This window comes from Acartia tonsa, chromosome 11 (genome assembly GCF_053477335.1).
Source record: "Acartia tonsa isolate MP-2025a chromosome 11, ASM5347733v1, whole genome shotgun sequence".
Classification (NCBI taxonomy): Eukaryota; Metazoa; Arthropoda; class Copepoda; order Calanoida; family Acartiidae; genus Acartia; species Acartia tonsa.
In genome coordinates this window covers 47,408,296-47,429,940 of record NC_137270.1, presented here as the reverse complement: position 1 = coordinate 47,429,940, position 21,645 = coordinate 47,408,296, and the positions used below count along the sequence as shown (strand labels likewise).

Below are 21,645 nucleotides of genomic sequence, written 5' to 3'. Positions count from 1 at the left end.
ATGAAAAGTGAAAATTAGACAATATGGCACCCAGTGCAAGACTCAATGATATAATTATAGTTTTCGTGCCTGTCAGAAGATAACTTACACAAAACATTGTCAAAGGCACTACTAACACTGTCAACATGATGAATACTAGTTAAATAAACTTTGACACCAGCGCCCTCAAGCTCGTGCCCAAGAACTCGACGAGGCCTATCGGCCTTGTTCCCAAATATTACAATATCCAGCTCCTCTCTTCGACTTCTTAACGAGCGGATCCAAGTGTTAACATCACATGGCTTCGTTAGGTCTTGAATTAAAATGACCAGACTCGCAGCGTGTAGCTGCTGGTCAGTTACATCGTCTGGGCCGTCCTAGAAAACGAAAGAAATATTTTTCTATGAATGTTAATTGCTTTTTCTTGAAAAAAAAAAAAAGAAAAAGAAAACCCTTATCATATTAGAAACCTAGTCTATAAAAATACTATAAATCATTATCAACTCTTTACCTGCCCATCGCAGTCGAACAAGAATGTGTCGTATTCAGGAACGTAAAAGATTTGCAAGCGGCTGGATGGACTGGATCTCAAAGTCTGAGCTTTCAAATACATACGACACAATGAACTTTTACCAACACTAGGTTTCCCTATAACAATTACGTTAAAAGTACATTTCATATTTTCTGAAAAAAAAATATACAGAAATACATGATATCCACATATAATGGTTATACAGAGAATAACATTATGATTATTAAACAGAAGGTGGTGGAAGGCCACTGTTGTCGGGAACGGAAGTACGAAGTTCATCTCTCATAAGTTTTATGAGGGTTGTCTGCGCTTGAATCTTCTCTCGCTCCAGAACAAGACAGCTAGACATCCTCTTTAACTTCATCCTCAACCTCTGGTACCGACACAGCATTACTAAAAATAGAAGTAAATGAAGAAACAGCTTAATTGATGAAAATAACTGTAAATCAAACTCAGATTAGAGTCATATGGGTTAGTAAACAAACAATAACCTGCTAAGAAACACTTCTCAAATGCCCCTAGCAACAGCAGAATTATCTCCATTGTGGTGAACTTCTCAAAGAAACCATAGACGTGCCCACTTGGATCTCCAACCTCAGTTCCGTTCACATACTGCTTCAGGTCCAGTACAAGTTGCCCACCCGCAGGAGCAGTAGTGCTACTACCAGCCAATACCTAAAATAGTTAATACCCACGTCAAAACACCACAATTATCACTACCTTGTACAGAAGTTAAATATTTCATTACCAATAATGAACGTAGCACATAATACGCAGAATCAAATAAAGTTACCTGGTCTTCAAACATCCAAGAAGCAGCGCTCACAACCCCAAGAGATACCTGAAACAATGATATTGTAAATTATAATTTAATTAAATAAATATACTACTGTTTTCCCTAGGTACTTAACATTTTGATAGATCGGTCAATTTCCTTAGGTACTTAATGTTTTTTTGTGATAGATTGGTCATTTTTCTTAGGTACTTAATGTTTTTTTTTTGTGATAGATTGGTCATTTTTCTTAGGTACTTAATGTTTTTTTTGGTAGACAAATATATAAACCTACTCTTATAACTCATACTTATAACTTTTACAGATATAGAGCATGAAAACTAATCAAGACATAGTAGCGTGGTTAATAATCGTATTGTTACTGGCGATCCAAAACCTTACAATCGATGAATGCCCTGACCTCCTAACAGATCATTCAGACAGTGATAGTGATTAAAAATTAGTCACATTAAACATAAACTCATTTACAAAAACTTTATTTCTATTATATGTATAATTGTACTGATAATATTGTATTTTTAATGAAAAGGTTCCCTAACAGGAGCTTTTGAATAATTATTATTTTAACCTTTAGTGTATTATAATGTTATATTATGTACTGATATTTTTTATTATTGGATTTATTTCTGGAATAAGCGTCACCATTTGCTTATACACATTGTTTAAGAGATACTCTAAGTGAATATTATTAAAAAAGATAAAACTTTAAAGAAGAACAACTATATACATAAACATGGCAGAGGAGCGTATTAGAGAACTCGAAAGAGAACTTACTGCAGCTAGAGAGGAAATAGCTACTCTCAAGCAGGTGGATGATAATAGAAGCGAAGTCAGTTTCTATTCCGAAACTGACATCGACGGGAACACTAGTGACGGGAGTGTCTACCAACCAAAATCCAGATTTAAGAAAAAAAAGAAAGACAAATCAAAGCACCCAGAAAGTCTGAAAAATCTGCTCTCCAAACACCAACACATTCTAAAAGAAATTGGTCAACTCACCCTGAAGGACAGTAACCTGGAGAAAACCAAATCGCTGCTAAATAGCTTAAACAAAACTCAGGTGAGCCAAGCAGTTCGCAACCACAAACTTGGAAACCTACAAGAATCGCTAACACCCCCCAATATAGAGAAAAATGAAGCAGCTGAATCAACCAAACACCGTGATTGTATCGGAACTTTGAAGGATATGTTTCGACATCAATTCACAGGAAAAGCAGATGAAGACCTTGAATCTCTACTTTTTGCAGCAGGGAAACTGGCAGAAGAGGCTAATTTGAATAAGGCACAATGGTTCAACTTAATCAAAAGTAGAATCCAAATGGGATCAACTCTATACATCGAGTTGAGATTCCACGAAGAAAACAATAGCACTCTAAAACAGTTATACCAGGAGTTGATGCCGGTTTATGGCCGCCAAAGCAGTTACATAGGGTGCCTAAACCGTCTCAACTATTACAAACCCCCAAATGCATGTGCACCCAATGAAACATTTGCAAATATCAAGAGGTTAGCCACTGAACTTGCCACCGCAGCTAAACCAGCTAACCCACCAGACTTTGTCTATAACCGCATAAAGGACAAGTTACTTGTTCTATACCCGGTGATGGCTACCACTCTGGTAGAACGCGAACAGATGGAAGGTAGTTTCACCACTGCAAGCTTATCAAGAATATTTATCCAACTTGCTCCAGTTTATACAAAACAAAAGGGTAAAGACAGCACAGTCTTTGAAATTTCTTCCGTGGATGAAGGTTCTGATACAGAGGACAAACCAGAAACCACAATCCACATAATCAAATTAACAGACCAAGTTGCCAAACGTCTCCAGGGTAAATGTTACAAATGTGGAGGAGATAACCACTACGGGCGAGAGTGCAAACTCTACAAAGATTGCCCAATGGCCTATTATCTGTGTTCGTCCTGTAAAATAGGCGTTCACCTCCCTAAGGACTGCAAACAAGCCCCTAGGGAAGGCCATGTTAACATAGTGACAGAAGACAATGTCAAAGTAACAATTGAGTCAAAAAACGATCTAAGGGGTTAGGTGAGACTCCCCGTAAAACCACCACTTCTGTAAATACCATGACTGAAGAATACCTGAATAATGACATACAAGAACCAAGGAATGTCACAACCTCTGAAAAACAATTACAAACAGAAGAACCTTCATTCCTACAATCCCATAGTAAAGTGAATCTTGTCGACTTCACAAACAGCACAGCAAACTATGAGAAAAAACCACAAGATGACTTGACAGTCGTTGCATGCTTCATGTTCCTTTTTCAAACTTTCAAGGAAAGATTGATTAAGAACAAAAATGAAGTACTCCAATTCGTTCAATTATTAATAACACTAATATTTGGATTTGAAATTGCTATGATTTTTGGAGTAGCCAACTTGCTGTTTCAACTTTACACTAAAGAAGAAAACAAGCATTTTTCAAAGTACGATATAAATGAAATAAAAAACCAAATATATCGAGAAATGAAGTTACCTACCAAAAATCAAGTAAACTTGCGAAAAAAACTATATAATCTACAAGAGAAGCGGAAAAAGAGGAATTTTCGATCTGAAACGGAAAACAGTGACACAGATGAAGAAGAAGAGATCCACGTAATGCCAGATCTACCCTCTGATATTCCCTTAACATCTAAATTCTCTATCACGGGAAAATGCGGCAACCTGAACATATCTTTTGAGATAGACACTGGCAGTGGCCACTCTATCATCAATAAAGAAACTTTTGATCAAATAGAACCTAAAAATGTCCTAGAAGTTAGACAACCTACTAAAACTGCTAGAGACTTCTCAGGAAACGAGATACCTTTCCTTGCAGAAGTCCTTCTCAATATTGTTTTTGACAAATGTTCAGTAAAACAAACTTTCCTTGTTTCCAGTTTTCCTAACAGCACTAATTTGATAGGTGCTGACTGTCTGCGCTCGAAACGAATAAATTGGGAAATAGACGGTGACTGCAAGGTTTTTCTAGTGTTCAAAAATTGGGAAACCAAAACCGTCCTACAGAAGTTACCTGTACAAGAGAATAAGCTGTTTCCAGTTTTCGCCCAAGATACTATACAACTTCCAGGAGGTGAAACGACAACATTATCCGCCAAACTGCTGGAAGCGAATATAAATTTCATCAACACCAAGGAGATCGAAAACACAATTGGCTTCACCACACTCAAACATAACTTCTTCCCTCAAGAAATCACAGGTCTTTGCTCTTTAGAGGGGGATGGCACACTACAGATCCCAATCCAAAATCACGAATTTGGCAGTAAAACTATTTTCAAAGGTGAAAAAATAGGAACTTTTGAGTTGTTACCAAAAAACTCCAAAATATACAACCCCACACTGAAAATAATGGAGACAGTTAACTCTGAATCTAAAATAGAACCCAACATTAGCAACAGCGCTAAAATTTTAGAAGAAAAACTCAAACATCAAACTTGCAAGAAACCCAAGGTTAACAAAACCGAAAGAAAACTAGAACAAGAAAATCACAGAAACCCGAACGTTAACAAAATAAAACTTTCTGAACCTGGAGACAAGTCAGAAGCTGGAGACATTAGTGATATCATCGAAGAAGCGACACAACCCATGAAAATCAAAGTTGGCCCAGAAATTTGGGAAGAGGTACTAAAAAATGTACCGCCTCACCTCAAAGGTAAAGTCTTCAAACTCCTGACAAAAGATTTTCCGAACGTAGTAAGCAAAAGTAATACCGATTTTGGAGACTGCACCCTGTCCAACAGCGAATTTCAAATAGAACTCACCTCAGCAAACCCCAATGTTACGAGCAAACCATACAAGTTGCATCACATATTTGAACAACAAATCCAAGAAACAATAGAAGAGATGATACAAAACAAACTACTTATCCCTGAATCAAGCCCATACTCTTCCGGCATATTTATACGCCCTAGACCAGATGCCACTAATACAGGCAATGTCCGAGTCAGAGTCATAACAGACTATAGACAACTAAACAGTGTCACAAAAGCAGATCTCTTCCCTTTACCAAGTATGAAAATGCTCTTACAAAAATTGAGTGGTCAGCAATATTTTATCTTGCTTGACCTAAAGGATTCCTACCAGTCCATAAGGATCAAGGAATCCGATAGGTTTAAAGCAAGTATATTGACCTCTTTCGGTCAATATCAACCATGCCGTATGGGCTATGGGTTCAAGAATGCCCCTAGTTGGTTTAGTAGACAAATCTCTAGAGTAATCGTTGGTCTATCCAACGCAGCCAACTATATGGATGATATTATCATCTTTGGCAAATCTTATGAGGAAGCATTCAATGCTTTCCAAGAAGTTATAAAACGATTAGACTCAGCCGGATTTAGAATTAGCCTACCAAAACTCAAGATGTTTCAACCAGAATTAAAACTTCTAGGCATGATCATCAGTCAGGATGGCATCCGATGCGATCCATCCAAGGTCGAAGGCATTGTCGAGTTTCCTGAACCTACAACTAAACAACAAGTAATGCGATTCTTAGGATGTTGCAACTTCTGCAGTGACTTTATACCAAATTACAGCCAAATATCAGCTCCACTGTACAAATTAACCTCTTCTCCAAATGAAAGAATTACCTTAAACAAGGAGGAAAGACATGCTTTCAACAAACTCAAGCAAATGATAAGCAAACCTACCATGTTAAACTTTGTTGACAGTACCAAACCCATCTTCTTAGAAGTAGATGCCAGTGGCTCAGCATATGGAGCAGTGGCATACCAAGTTGATTCTTATTCACCAGAAGACATACCGAAACTAAAAGTTGCACAAGCCGAAATAATGTCTAAGAAACCAACAGAACTCACTGATTCTTTACGCAAGATCATCAATGACTACATAAGCAAAGATGAAATAATTGATTATGATGTAGACCTCAAACCTTCAGGCTCCACACAAACGGAAGAAGAACTTTTTCAAGATGACGTGTTCCCGTATGCAAACACAGAAATCAAAACCTTGAAGAGAAAAAACGTCATCTTTGTTCCAAGAACTATCTTTTTTACAAGCAAGAAATTCAGTGAAACCCAAATGCGTGGATGGAGCTCACTTATGAAAGAACTCTTTGCTATCCTTGATATATGTGAAAAAAGGGCAGATTGCCTTTCAATAGGTAAGGAAGCCATAATATTGAGCGACTGCGCGGCAGTCACTTATCTTTTTCATCAAGCTAAGAGCAATAGTCTCATGGCTAGATACCTATCAAGACTAAGCCAGTTTCCATTCAAGATCATGGTCAAACACAAAGCTGGTGAAAAACTATGCTTGGCTGACAACTTATCCAGAGTTTATACACTAGATCCGGAAAGAGACGAGAACAAGATACCACACAATCAGGGGATCCTAGTGAAGACTCCTTTCCAATTTGGAGACATCATAGGACCAGAGGACATTATTGAGGCCATAAGCAATAGTGAAGACCCAATAGTAATACCAACTTCATCTGACCTTATAAGTAAATTCATTCAAACAGAAGATTGTTGTGAAACAGCCATAAACAAAATAGAAGTGATAAACTCCATCAAAGGAGAAATACTAAAAGAAATCAAAAATTCATTGACTAGAGACAAATACATTGCTGCTCAACAAGAAGAACTAAAGGAAACGTATCAGGAATTAACAACTAACGAAAGAGCAGACAAGAAATTGATAGATGGAATAGTAATGATAAAATTCGGGAATACTTTCCGAAGACTTACTCCCCCATCCCTCAGAAATGCCATCATTTCAAGAACTCACTTGTTGGGTCACCTGTCTAGCAGAAAGTTAATCAAAATCATACAAACAACTGATTTCTGGCCAGGAATGAAGAAGGATATTAAAGATTTTTGTAAAACTTGTCTATCCTGCTTGTGGATCCGACCACCTAGAGGTCAACAATACAAACTGGGTTACCCAGTGACGGGGCAACTTGGCGAAGTTATGCAGATAGATGTGGTATCAGGTCTAAAACGTACGGAAAAAGGTAGCTACTTTGCTACCTGTATAGATACTTTTTCAAGATTTGTGATTGCTTTTCCCTTACGGAATGATAAATCAGAGGAAATAGTCAACAAACTAGAGACATATGTCTTCTCATTATTTGGTCCCCCCCGAATCATCGTAACAGATGGAGCAATGAATCTAGGAAAAAGCGTAAAAATGCAAGAACTATGCAACCTTTATCAGACTCAAATAAAAATAAGATCGCCATACAGTTCAAGAAGCTTAGGTATGTGCGAAAGGGCACACTCGTCAATACTAAATCTTGTTCGATCACTGTCAGACTCATTTGAAACAAACTGGTCACACAATTTACCTCTGGCTGTAGCCATTTATAACAGTACACCACATCTAGCCACAGGGTTTTCCCCATACGAGATCAGATTTGGTTACAGAAATCGTATGTGGGACCCTGTGGACAAAGATATTCTATTCAGAATAAAAGAGACCAACCTAAATGCTTTCTCCTCCAACCATCGTAAGAAATTAAAAGCTATACATGACAGAGCCCTCGCCAATGACAAAAAGTATAAAGAAGAAATGAGAAAAAAGGGAGGTCGTACAGCAGAGTTCACTGAAGGAAGTTTCATTTTGGCATTGAACAAAACACCAGCGGTTAATGAAAAGATGAAGTTGCGACCGAAGTACTATGGTCCATTCATCGTACGCACAAATCTTGAAAGCGTTGTTCTGGCCGAATCTGTTCTAAATGGAAAAACAACGTACATACACAAGAACTTTATACGACTAATTCCTGAAAAAAGTCTTGCCAGATATAGAGACATGCCCCTTTATGCTAAAAAGATCTTTGGAGGAGGAGTAGATTGGCAACATTGGGAAGATCTACACAAAGAAAACAATCTAATGGAACTAATAAAGTTAAGAAATACCGGAAATACAGAATATGGTGTAGAAAACCCAGGCGTCATTGACGAATTCCAACCAACTTTAGAAGCACCTGAAGAACTTGTTGAAAATAACGAGCAAGTTGTTAACCCCACTGGTAGCTCTACTGAAGACGAACCAGATCTTGAACAACCTACGCAAGAACAAAATTCTGAAGAAATGAATGTCGGTAATCGCCGAGTCAGGTTTGAAATCCCTGAAACTCAAGAGAGACCTAAGCGTTTAATTAAAGCTCCCTCAAAGCTAAACTTGTAAATAAATCATTTAAATGTGTATACTTAATCTTGTAATTATTTTTTAGTACTTCTTTTGATCATGTATATATATATTGTTGTATAACATATCTGATTTTATTTAATAAATGTTTGGCCGGGTGCTAAAGTAAAACCTTGCCGAATAAGTCCAGTTCACATAATAAAAAAAAAATATTTGTAATTATAACACCAAGGATGCTAACAATTTTACTATTGACTCTATTTGCTTTCAGATTCATATAAAATGATAGTTGTAATATTTATATTACAACTTATCACCAATACAAAGTCATGGATAAGACTTAGCGACCAAGCACCCGATGTCAACCACTTCATTAAGGAGAATAACCCAACTGTTATCTGTGAAACACAAAGTGTTACCCTAACGAAAGTAGAAATAAAAAAAGAACTGGATGCTCTCGCAGATAAAATAGAAAAAACCACAGACAAGATAACAACTTTCGCAGACACAACAACCAAAACTTTTACGGAAAGAAAAAAATTCTCAACATTGGGAGGAATACGTTTAAGAATAGGAACAACTACACAAGGATATAAAGCAGCAGTACTTGATTGTGAGTCTGATGATTCTGTGCTTATGAAAGTAACGAATGAAAATTACAAAACTGTTAAAACAATGATAACTACCTTAACACCAAACAATAGAAATATCTGGTTACCTGCCAAACCTTATAAAATCCCAATTTACGAGGATAACACAAAGATTCCAACTGAAATATGTAATCAACCAACAACAATAAATTTCAATAATCTAAATCTGGAATCGCAATGCGCATATCTAAACATAGATTCGTTGACGTTTGAAACGGATGCTTGTACTGCACAGAAACAATACCTATGCCAATCAAGGTTACAACCGAGTGATATTGCCAAAATTATACTACAAAAGGAGAATTTCCTTTCTCTACAATTCCAATACAAATATACTAGTGAAAAATTACTTTACACCTTAAAACAACTACCCTCTGCAAGCGAAATACCAACAACTCAAAGGAACTTCATCAAACAGGAAAATATTGAAATTTTGGAAGGATTCAACAGCTTAAAAACTGCCACATTCAAAAGTGCGGTAGACACCCTTTCAGAGTACATCAAGAACAAGATAAATTCCATTACTTCCTACATCTCCTTTATCGAATCAAGTGAGATGAACCTTATTTTCGCTACTGCTCCGGCTCCAACAACAACCACAACAACCACAACAACAACCATATCAACAACTGACACTCTAAGTTCTACAACCACCTCTACAACAACAACAACACCTATAACAACAACAACACTTGAAACGACCACAACAAATCTCCAAAAAACAAACAACCTTGAAAAGGAACCTTACTCCATAATCCAATCCACCACTCAACATAACGATTCTACCCTTGTTATAAAATATCGAACTCTTACAAAGTGTTCAAACCACAAAACAATAACATTATACCCAATTTATGGCACCAGGAATAACCTACACAAAAACGTAACATTTTACCAAAACTTGTGTTATGAAGTAGATAAATCTTGCCAAAACGAACCTTGTCATATTAGTCAGTATTCATTCAACCCTTGTTGTTCCAACATATTCAACAAGACTACACACACCTGCACTCCAGAAAACATATTTCCTAGCTTCTATTCACTCAATACAACAAATGTTGTATTCTCAGGAACTAAGACATGGATTAATGACTCGTGTGGAACTAATACATTAACGTACATGGGACATTTGGATCTTACAAACAACAAATGCTCCATAAACTCTGATCTCCCGTTCCTGACATACCCAATAACAGCAAACTTCTCAAAATTTCAGGGGGTGGATCCCAGCGAATACAACTCCACTGAATTTTATTCGCCCTCAGAAACCCTAACTATCCACAAAATACTCCCCTACGCGTCAACACTTGCAAGTGTATTTAGTGGCCTCATGTTAATAATCAGCATTATCATATGCTGCAGAAGGAAAAACAGAACTCCACAACGCTATGCAATTAGAGAACCAAGTCAAAAGGAAAACGTAACAACAAACTCCTGGTGGTGCTGTTGTTGCAACCAAGACCAATCAAACCAACAACCAGGGATACAAAGAACTGAAGAGATACAACTAAAACCATGTTTAAAGAAAACTAAACAAATGGAGGAAATCAGCTACCACTCATCCTCTGACTCCAACTAAAACCTTTAACATATATCTCATCCTCTGATTCTAACTAAAACTTTTTACATAATATATATATAGTTCAAATGTTAAATTATCATCTTTCGTAAAAAAAAATATAACATAAAAAAAAAATTAACCACTTCATCTAGGCCCTATATGTTAAACTGAACAGCTAACAAACAATTTTAATAGACTTCATTTTTTTATTTTTCAGATAAAAATTTAAAAGTTCAATCAACATATTAAAATAAAAATTAAAACCAGCCAAGTATACAAAACAGTTTCAAGTCATTGCTGAGGTAAAACTAACCTTTTATATTGTAGTTTAGAATGTAGTTAAATCTAACACCGTAGGGTGGTCTAACGACTGCTCTAAAATACATAAACTTAGTAATTACACTAACACTTTAGGGTGGTCTAACGATTGCTCTAGAATATTTAGTTATCTCATAATGTAGTCCTTAGATGTATTAACACTTTTACTTTATCTAACAATTAATAATTATTTTTTTTTGTTTAGACAATGGAGGAACCAGAACCACCCCCCACCATTTTCATCAAATACATCAATGCGTTGGAGGAATTAGAACACTCAAAAAACAACGAGGTGTACTTCAACGTTCAAGAAAACAAAGTGAAAGTCACAACACTAAACCCCTCTTACAGTCTTAGTGAAGATGGATTTCTTTACTATAAAGACATTCCCATCATAAAAACTTCAATCCTGTTAGAGATCTACAGTAAAAATAAATTAGAAGTTATACCTCAAACCCTTAAAGTGTGCAGAAGTTGTAGTACATTCTACTACAACTTCAAATCGCACAACGATAGTCAACATAAGAGAATAATAGAAAACATGTCTATTATTTCTTCATCCCCAAAAAATACAAACTCCGTCTTAGAATTTGAAATTGTTCACCAAACTGGACTAACAGAATATGCCCACTACAATCAAGATAAAAGATACATCATCCATACCGAAAGTGAAAACACCCGAATCATCTACCTCAAAATTAGAAACAAATCCAACAACAACATAAAAATAACAAAATGTGTAGCTGATAACTCCCAAAATGGCTTTATAGCCTGGTCAGCTGGAACACAAATGGGTAATCTGAGAATTTATCCATTTGGTGAAGAGTTACAGCCGAACACTCTGTCACAGAAAACTGTTGAAATAAGTGTACCAGGTCAATTTCCTGTCTCAAAAGATATGACCTTGAAGGTTAAAACAATAAACGAACAAACCAATGAGGAAAATCTTTATGACCTGTTACTCACAATCTTCAACAACTACCTTCCTCCTGGAGAAGAAGAAATACTAGAACCTAGAAATCACAGACACTGGGTTTGTGAAAAACGCGACAGAGACGAATCGCAGGACTATCTCAACACCAAAATCTGCCACACCCCTCCAAAAACCTTGTTTCAAACTTTAACCCCATACCAGCTGTTACAACATCAATTAATAAATCACCCCCCTCACTTACCTGTGACTGCAAAGTCATTGAATGTACCAAAAGAAGTTTTTGAGATTTATGAAATATTGAGCACCCCTACTAACAGAGATAATTGGAAGAAAAAGATAGCTCATTTTTTAAAAAGTGAGTTTGTGCACTATCTTACTTTCATGTTAAAAACCTGTCCAACCAAGGTCTTGAAAATAAACAAACTGGGACTAACATCCGAGTTAATCTTAGATCTAGACATGAATACCCTTAGCTCCTTGAATCTCAAGGCTAATGATCAAGTTCTCTTAAAGGTAGAGGACGAAGTCTTGCCCGCTCAAATATCTGTAACCGAGATCAAACAAACTACTATCAAAGTAGAGTATCTCCCAAATGTCCCTTTGAACACACAAATCCAAATTGCTCCTACACTTAGGACAGCACCATTTGCCATTGGTTTCAGAGTTTTAGAAGATGCTGAAAGTTTAGACATCAGTCTAGCAACAAAGAATTATTTCCTACCCAACAGAATCATCACTCATGGTAAACCTACCCAAATTGAACCTGCTGACAAGGGTTTGGATAACTGTCAATTGGAAGCAGTTACAAAGATGAACCACTTAGCTCCAGGGGACACCTTCATACTGATGGGACCCCCGGGCACTGGTAAGTCCCGAACACTATTAGAGTTCATACATCAAAGGCTTTTGTTAAAAGAGACAGTTCTTCTGGTGTGTCCTACTAACTCAGCTATAGTGGATATCTTTGGAAAACTGAAGAAGTCCGAAACATTCAAAGATAGAAAAATCCTAAAAATCTCCAACCCAACAGCACGGGTGGAGAAAACCTGCGAAACCTACTGTCCCTTACTGACAGATGGCGACATGAGACACAAACTTCCACACCCAAAGCAAGTATATGACGCTGACGTCATTATCTGCACATTGTTAACTTCTCACCGTCTTAACAATCTTAGCCCCTGCGAACCCACTACTGATACCAATGCAAAAGGATGGTCTAAGACATTCAATAATGTCATAATAGATGAGGCGGCCTTTTGCCCCGAATCTACTGTTCTCGTTCCCATCATCAGAAACATCACAGGAGGACAAAAGAAGTTCCGCTTGATATTATCTGGTGATCCCCTCCAACTTACACAGAGCCCTAACAGTGTCATAGTTACACAGCAAGAGGATATTATGACTAGATGTGCCAAATTTCTGTCAAAGCATGAAAGTAATTATCACTTTCTCATCAACAATTATCGCAGCAGCCACCAAATTGTGGATATCCTAAACAAGATCAGCTACAATGGAGAATTGGTTTGTAAAAGTGAGAAGGACGGTGAGGTAATAGTGATACATTGTGAAACTTCACAAAAATCACTCACTACCAAAAGTAAATTCAGCACCCCTGAAGCAGCCACTGTTGTCAGATATGTAAAAAATCAACCTGGAAACGAACCTTATTGTGTCTTGTCCTACTACAGAGGCCAGAAGATAACAGTATTGGCGGAAGCAGAAGCCAAAGGTTGCCGTAACATCTTCTCCACGACCATCGAAGATGTGCAGGGACAAGAGAGCAAGAATATTATTCTAACAACTGTTCTACCCCACATCCAGAATCCTTGGCACCTCTCAAAGAAACGTGCTAACGTTGTCGTGAGCAGGTGTCAGGATAATCTCACGTTAATTGGGGACCTCACCGAACTTCAAAGACACCCAATTCTCAAATACATACTACACTCTGCCACCAAAATCATCGCACCTGATAGTATCCGATCACAACTGGAAATTTCATCTTTCTTCCATAGAGAATCCAAAAGAAAGAAGGTGATATAAAAGTTTCCTGAATTCAAATTTAAAACAGCTTCTCTATTATTCACATTGTCTGTTTTATTACCTCAAATCAATGCTGTCATCAATTCTGTTTTTTTCATTTTTTATTTTTTTTATTTTTTTTGTTCATGATCACTTTAAATACATTAGCTGCAGTAACAAACCTTCTGTATTTATCTTGTCTTTTTGCCAATTCATTATATGGTGTATTATCATAAAAAAGGAATCGTTAGCATACTTGAAATATTTAACCTTACAATTTTTTTATTTTTTTTGTTTAAGATTTTTTTGTTTTTGATTCACAATCACTTTAAGGCAAAATCTAACAATTGTTAGGAGAATCGCGGCTCAAATGTAATCAAGATTACTTCACATATAGCATACTCCCAACCCGACAATGTGTCAAAACTAAAGACTTTTAGACAAATAATTTAACTGCTTTTAAAAATTATTTAGATTTTGTAGTATAGATACAAATTTAAGGTGGTCGAAAGACTGCCTTACAATAAATAAAATTTTTCTTTTATTCTAAACAAGATACAAAAATTGAATCGATTCCCAAATTTTACACTCTCGTGATTTTAAATGTTATATGATTACTATATTTTATTGGACTTATTTTCTATTCCATAACACTTTTTTAGTAGTAAATACACAATCGATCAACACTCATAGTTTTTGAGCTTCGCTACTTATGAACGTTGTCACCCTCGTTTTTAATCCATTTAAACCCCCCCCCTCTCTTGTTTAACAGAATGAGTTGTCATATTTCATAAACTTTTTATAGTTAACACTAACTATACATACATTAACGTTAACCTTACTGATTGCGGAGCTACTCTATAACTAAAAGATTTATTAAGACAAAAATGTTTTGATTTTAATATACATAAAACTTGAGATAATATACATCCCCACGATTATAGTCCATATGTCTGTAATAAGTAGACAACCCTTATTTTGTAAAAAGCCATGTAAATATAATTTTAACTTTGTTTCCCAAAAATATAATTCATAACCAATTAACAAGAATTAAATAACTATAGATACCCCATGCCTCAAATGGTTGTCAAAAATAATATAAAATTTGAGGAATAATTGCCCAATTTCCAAAAAAGCACATTCTTTTCTTAATTTTAGATTAGAAAAACGTCGGAATTGAATTCTCCCCGCCCAAAATAATAATAATCATTTCATTTTAGAGAATCTTTTACGGCGCTCGGAGAAGAAAACTATTCATATACTTTATATTTATATAATTGTTCAATCTAGGTTGAAAACTTCTCTCTGTACGCCTACGACCCTGTCTTAATCAACCAAATATTTTTTTATTTTTTTATTTTTAGATATACAGATAAACACACCACGTCTCCGATATTTTTCTAAACAAATTTTTATATTTTCTTAGATTTATATATACATGTATAACATATATTTAAACAGGTTCCGACGAAAAATCATCATAATATAATTATAAAATTTTATTTAGGTTACACAACATTGGTCGAGAAAACATATTTAGGTAGAGAGAACGCTACTAACATTATTTTAGGTTATATTGCCAAGAGATGCTGCTACGATTTTTTTTCTAATTCTTTTATTTGTTAACAATACAAAATTTCTCTTTGTAAAGGTTTAAACCTGTACTGCTAACCAACAATGGGTCATTTGGCTGCTATGCTACAAAATTCATCATAGAATTAAATCTTCAAACCAACACTACAACTTTTGTTACAGGTAACATCTTTTGGGACAAATAAGGAAATCAACCAAAAATAAAATTCAATTTTTCTTTTTATTTTATTTTACAAAAAAAGGCTTACCACCAAAACAAATACAACTTTCATTTTTGATCGACAGAATTATCTCTTCACTGCAAACTCGTAAAAAAAAGAACTGAGTAATGTCGTTCGCTGGTTTCAACCAGGTAGGGGAAAAAGAGAAGCTTACCCCTCCCCCTAAAAAACTTCCCTTTTTCTTGAACTCGTCTGACGGAGGTAAAGAGAAAAGATCGCACTTTTATCCTGTACCCTTATTCTCCGTCAGAGGCGAACATTGTCCGTATGATTTTTCCCCACCCCATTTTTTACTCCCCCTCTGGTCGCTCTGAGTTCAATAAGTTACACCATATTTTATAAAGATCCTCACGGTGGGGCTACTCTACAATTTACTTGTCTTCTATTAAAAGTCTGAAATAGTAAGAATACTGAAATATTTTTAAATGTTTTTAATTTTTAATAATTAAGAATAAGTAAAAACGCGCGTGCCGCGGCTAGGTACGTAGGAAAACAGGAAGGCTTAAAAGGAAAATGAAAACTTGATTAATTGCTAATATGTGTTTAGAGGCATGAGTCGAATGAAAACTTTGAAAAAACCGGGTTGACTGTTACACCCCAAATTATAGAGTAGACTCAAACTTGAATACTTTGGTCCTTTACACAATGTAGCAAATAATCAACGAGAGATATATTTGTATTAAAGTGTTATTACATACACTTAATCATCCTTTTGAGTTTTCTATATGTCTCTTATGTTTCAGCCACCACCTTATAAACAGCTCCAACAAGAACGAACCATACCATGAGACCAATGATTTACATGAAATTATCAAAATTAAACAAAGAAAATTCATCACAACATCATTTATTATACATATTCTACTATGATATATATATTTGTAATATTTTTGTATAAAATTAATAATTATGTATTTTTATGTGTAAAAATTGTAATTTGTTGAATGTAAGAAACACTCGCTAATACTATGAAACCATGGACCATAAACAGGCAGTTAGTGAGAACCATTCAATGTGATTTGTAGTAAGGAAAAACCTCTTATGATAATTTAAATAAAATCTTAATTACACTAGGTCTGGTGATCTAACGATTGCCGACGAATAAATACTGAGCACAATAACCAAAAGTTAAATGTTCAAAGATTTTCAACTGCCTATTTTGAGCTAATTTCTTTATTAACAGTTTACTTTGGTGCCCAAAGAAGGGTTATCTTAAATTTAGATATTAAAATTTATGCCACTTGTAATATTTTGATATTGAATTTTGCATTAAAAAGGTTTAAAATAAAGTTATTCTTTCCACATCTTTTTATCTTTTGTTAATTTATTAAAATTGTCTATAAAAGTATTATTTCTTAAAGCCAATAGTCGAACATCACATTACTCTAAATCTTCTTTTTTCACATTTTCGCTTTTTCACTTTTACATAGATTTTTCGGTTTTTTAAATTAAAACATTCGTATGGATGAGAACCGGTTCCTATCCACCGGATTTGAATGAATACGAGAAAATGTTTTCTTATTTTTCAATAAGTTTTTAAAATCAGCTGTTTTTTTTCAATCATATTTTTTTTCAATCATATTCGCAGGGGGGTATTTTTTTTATTTTTGGCGATTTCTCATGGGAGGGTGGTGGTACCTTCCCCCAAATAGCTAAAAACCTTGCAAGGAACAATGAGAAGCTACAATGTTAGCGAGATCCTTCAGTAGAAACATACAGACAGACATCCTGTTACTTTATTATAAGGATATGCTAGAGTAACAGGATGTTAAAGAGTCTGTCTTTCTGTGCCAAAGGATCTTGCTAACCGCTGGACCGATATGGTTCTCCTTTACAGGATAGCTCGTCATAGTTCCTGGGAAGGTCTATAACTATTATGGGGGAGGGTACCACCAACCTCCCAAGAGAAAACTTTTAGTAGGTACTATTACTCAGTTTTAATTGGTTGGTTTATTAAGTTGAATGTCCAAACGATCCCAAAGATAGTTTCAATCTGAAGAAGCGAAAATTTTGTCTATAATCTTGGATACGGTACAACAATTTATCGTCCGACGTATATTGCCTTAAGTGGCCTGCCATAAAAACTTCAGGGATCTAAAGGGATAAGACAATGGCCGACTAATTGATGTACATCCCCAATGTTGACACACAAAATTAACCTTACTGTAGATTAAAATTAGTCGTTGAAACGTTTGAACACTCAACTAAATAAAATAGCCCAAAAAAAAATAAAAATAAAATAATAAAAAGGTTATTGTGAAATTTTGGGGACTAGTGTAATAAACAGCCCATTGCCCCCTCTCTCTCTGTAAATACTTACTTTTCAACCTGTCTTCCCTTCTCCCATTGTTCTGGGGTGAAGGCATTGATGGAGAGGGCGTGTACACCACTGCTTAATTCCTAAAATAAATGTCTTAAAATTATTGACACTAACAGCTAGGCCCCCTAGAAGCCTCTAGGTTCACTTAAGTTGGGAGGGGGTTAAAGTCAACTGCCCCTTCATTTTTTAATTTGAGTTTTGAAAAGAAATGTTAAAAAAAAATTCGGGAGGGCGGAAATACTCTCTCCCTAATCGGTTAGCGAGATCCTTCGCTTCAGACAAAAAAATGTACTACTTTAGGTTTAAAATAGAATTATATTGATGCAATTTCGAGTGAGGGAAAGTAACCACGGTCCACGGGTTGGAGACATACAGTTATTTAACCCCTTCCTCCTCTATTGATTTAGTTAAATCCTATTATATAAAGTAGTAGGTATGATTTTTTGTTTGAAACTTAAGATCTCAATAACTACAGAACTGATGTATTGTTCCTTTTTAGAGAAGCTCCATATATGTCCTTAACTGGTTTTATGCCATTTTACTTTGTAGATTTAAGCCTTTGGATGGTTTAAAGCTATTTTCTGTCCCTCCTGTACCACTTTGATTACATACCCTTAGATCCTAGAGGCCCATATACTAGTATTCAGTAGAAATACAAACCTCTTTAAGAACTTCATTAACAAGTCTGTGCCTGGCCAAAGGTTTCTTGTCTTGAAAGCTCTCACTTACAACAACTACCTACATAAAAAGGTTTCTTGTCCTGAAAGCTCTAACTTACAACAACTACCTACATAATAAGGTTTCTTGTCCTGATAGCTATCACTTACAACAACTACCTACATAAAAAGGTTTCTTGTCCTGAAAGCTCTCACTTACAACAACTACCTACATAAAAAGGTTTCTTGTCCTGAAAGCTCTAACTTACAACAACTACCTACATAATAAGGTTTCTTGTCCTGATAGCTATCACTTACAACAACTACCTACATAAAAAGGTTTCTTGTCTTGAAAGCTCTCACTTACAACAACTACCTACATAAAAAGGTTTCTTGTCCTGAAAGCTCTAACTTACAACAACTACCTACATAAAAAGGTTTCTTGTCTTGAAAGCTCTAACTTACAACAACTACCTACATAAAAAGGTTTCTTGTCCTGAAAGCTCTCACTTACAACAACTACCTACATAAAAAGGTTTCTTGTCTTGAAAGCTCTCACTTACAACAACTACCTACATAAAAAGGTTTCTTGTCCTGAAAGCTCTCACTTACAACAACTACCTACATAAAAAGGTTTCTTGTCCTGAAAGCTCTCACTTACAACAACTACCTACATAAAAAGGTTTATTGTCCTGAAAGCTCTCACTTACAACAACTACCTACATAAAAAGGTTTCTTGTCCTGAAAGCTCTCACTTACAACAACTACCTACATAAAAAGGTTTCTTGTCCTGAAAGCTCTCACTTACAACAACTACCTACATAAAAAGGTTTCTTGTCTTGAAAGCTCTCACTTACAACAACTACCTACATAAAAAGGTTTCTTGTCCTGAAAGCCCTCACTTACAACAACTACCTACATAAAACAAAGGTTTCTTGTCTTAAAAGCTCTCACTTACAACAACTACCTACATAAAAAATACTAATAGGGGCAGGGGTTTATATTCTGCACAAGTTTCATTTTTTTCCCCTGCTGCAAAATTATTTTTCTGTATGTTTTAATTTCTCATAATTTCTACATTTTCCCCCCCCGCCCCAACAACATATTTTTATTTTTTTTACTCCCCTCTTTAGTTGGGTCAATTTTGCAGAATATACAGTGCTAGGGCGGGTTCATATCGAAATTAGACAAAAAAATTGAGTTTTAGAAAGCGACCACTAAAAAATCTATTTGATTACCTATTAATATGCAAAGATGACATTAATTTTTTTTTTGAATCAGAACTATGACTTCATGGTGCTCCCTGGAAAGGCCTTGAGGAGCTGAATCAGGAACTTCTGTCCGTTTCAAAATATCTCGTTCCTAGCCTTAGAAATCACAAAAAACACATTTTTTAAAGGTTTATTGAGAATTGTCCAATTTGTAGAGATTTTTAGATTTTCTCAGGCTAGGAACGAGAATTTTTGAAACGGTCAAAAGTTCCTGATTCTACTCCTCAATGCCTTTCCTGGGAGCACCATGAAGCCATAGTTCTGATTTAATAAATTTTTGACTCCCATTTATAAATAGCTATACAATTGAATGTCTGGTCGTCAGCGGTTTTAAGACTTAAGATACATTTTAAATCATCCAGAGGTGTATTATACTCATACAAATAATTTGCAGATCCCCGCTTTGGCCTCAGAAAAAAAATGTCCAAAATCGACCCACCCCTGAAAAATGGATAGTTGCATGAAGTGGATTTAACAAGTTTGATTGCAAACATAAGTTAAAAGAATACCATCTTACATACATATATCATTTTGTAAAAATCTCTATTCCTTACCTTAACCCTTTACAGTCGGGCCCCTTGCCGCACCTTAATCGGTCGGGGGGGGGGGGGGGGGGGGGGGCGTTGAACGCCCCCCTTTATTATCTCAGTTCCTATTAGAGCTAGAGGGCTAAATTTTTTTGTGCAAGTCCCCTGTTTGATAATGAATTTCCGACCTTTTATAAGTCTAAGTCAATTTTCGCTTCCTTCACCCTTTTATTTAACAACCTTTGTGTTTAGGTCTTTTTTTACTTAAAAATTTCAAACGGCTGTAATTTTCTTATTTTTGAAGCTAGAAGAAAATTTTTTTTTCCAGAAAATGTTTATCTTTATGTAAATTTTACATTAGAAATATCAAAATATAAATTTCAGCGGCCGCAGCTGTACTTGGCAGCTGCCAGCCGCCGCAGTCGGCGGTCGGCGGGAAAACAGCGGCGGATCTTCATGAAATTTTAATACGTTATGTAGACATGTAAGAAAAGCTTAAGTTTAAAATTTGAAGTCTCTAAGTCAAAAATTGCGGCCACAGGAGCCTTTTAAAGATTTCTGGAGACCTGGAGGATCAGGACCTGCAGGATCATACCTGGAACCTGAAAGTGACTTGAACACCTTTATTTTATATAAGGATGTACTACTAGAGGATTTTTTAATATTTTGGTATGATAAAATGCTTTGTTTTAGTCAAAAAAATATGTTTGCTCTTTACCTGGATGACCCTGCCAGGTTTGCTGGCATCCTGTGCCCGCCAGGATGGAGATATTCAAAAAATTCCAACTCTCAGTTATGTGTCATACCCATACTTAAAAAGTCAAGCAGTTTGGGCTCTTTATCTTTCACACACAGAAAATGAGATAGAAAAAACCGGATGGGGGGGCGTTCAACGCCCCCCCCCCCCCGACCGTTAAGGGTTAAAATGTGTTTCCGAATTCTTGGGCACAGAATGCATGTAAGATTCATTTATAATTTGAAGATGAACAGGAGAAAATATTTAGGTCAATTTCTTTTCTATAGTTCCAGCTAGAGGTCCTGAATAATAGAGTTATTATTCTAGATAGTTTCTATAGTTCTAGCTAAAGGTCCTGAATAATAGAGTTATTATTCTTTTCTATAGTTCAAGCTATAGGTCCTGAA

General features: G+C 35.7%; 3 protein-coding genes and 1 long non-coding RNA gene across 4 annotated transcripts in view; 2 read left to right on the top strand and 2 right to left on the bottom strand.

The window, feature by feature from the left end:
* LOC145332791 (bolA-like protein DDB_G0274169) overlaps window positions 1-21,535 on the bottom strand; it is a 32,037-nt gene extending 10,502 nt beyond the window's left edge. The window contains exons 1-3 of the mRNA XM_080177849.1: window positions 21,424-21,535; window positions 18,709-18,788; window positions 18,049-18,128 (exon numbers count right to left, since the gene is read on the bottom strand). Coding sequence (XP_080033975.1) covers window positions 18,049-18,128; window positions 18,709-18,788; window positions 21,424-21,460 — 197 coding nt within the window. The 5' untranslated portion in view covers window positions 21,461-21,535. The remainder of the gene's footprint in view (window positions 1-18,048; window positions 18,129-18,708; window positions 18,789-21,423) is intronic.
* The window catches only part of LOC145331339 (astacin-like metalloprotease toxin 2), a 174,578-nt gene that overhangs the window by 52,567 nt on the left and 100,366 nt on the right, over window positions 1-21,645 (top strand). The gene's annotated exons all lie outside the window — the stretch shown is intronic.
* Window positions 7-1,464, bottom strand: LOC145332771 (uncharacterized). The gene is made up of 4 exons (XM_080177827.1): window positions 1,305-1,464; window positions 1,003-1,186; window positions 491-904; window positions 7-356 (listed from the first exon to the last, which is right to left on the bottom strand). The coding sequence occupies exons 1-3, from the start codon at window positions 1,317-1,319 to the stop codon at window positions 735-737; spliced, it is 369 nt and encodes a 122-aa protein (XP_080033953.1). The 5' UTR covers window positions 1,320-1,464; the 3' UTR covers window positions 7-356; window positions 491-734.
* Window positions 14,685-17,038, top strand: LOC145332089 (uncharacterized). Its single transcript, XR_013884022.1, has 2 exons — window positions 14,685-15,669; window positions 16,472-17,038. It is a non-coding gene; the product is annotated as an uncharacterized LOC145332089 (long non-coding RNA).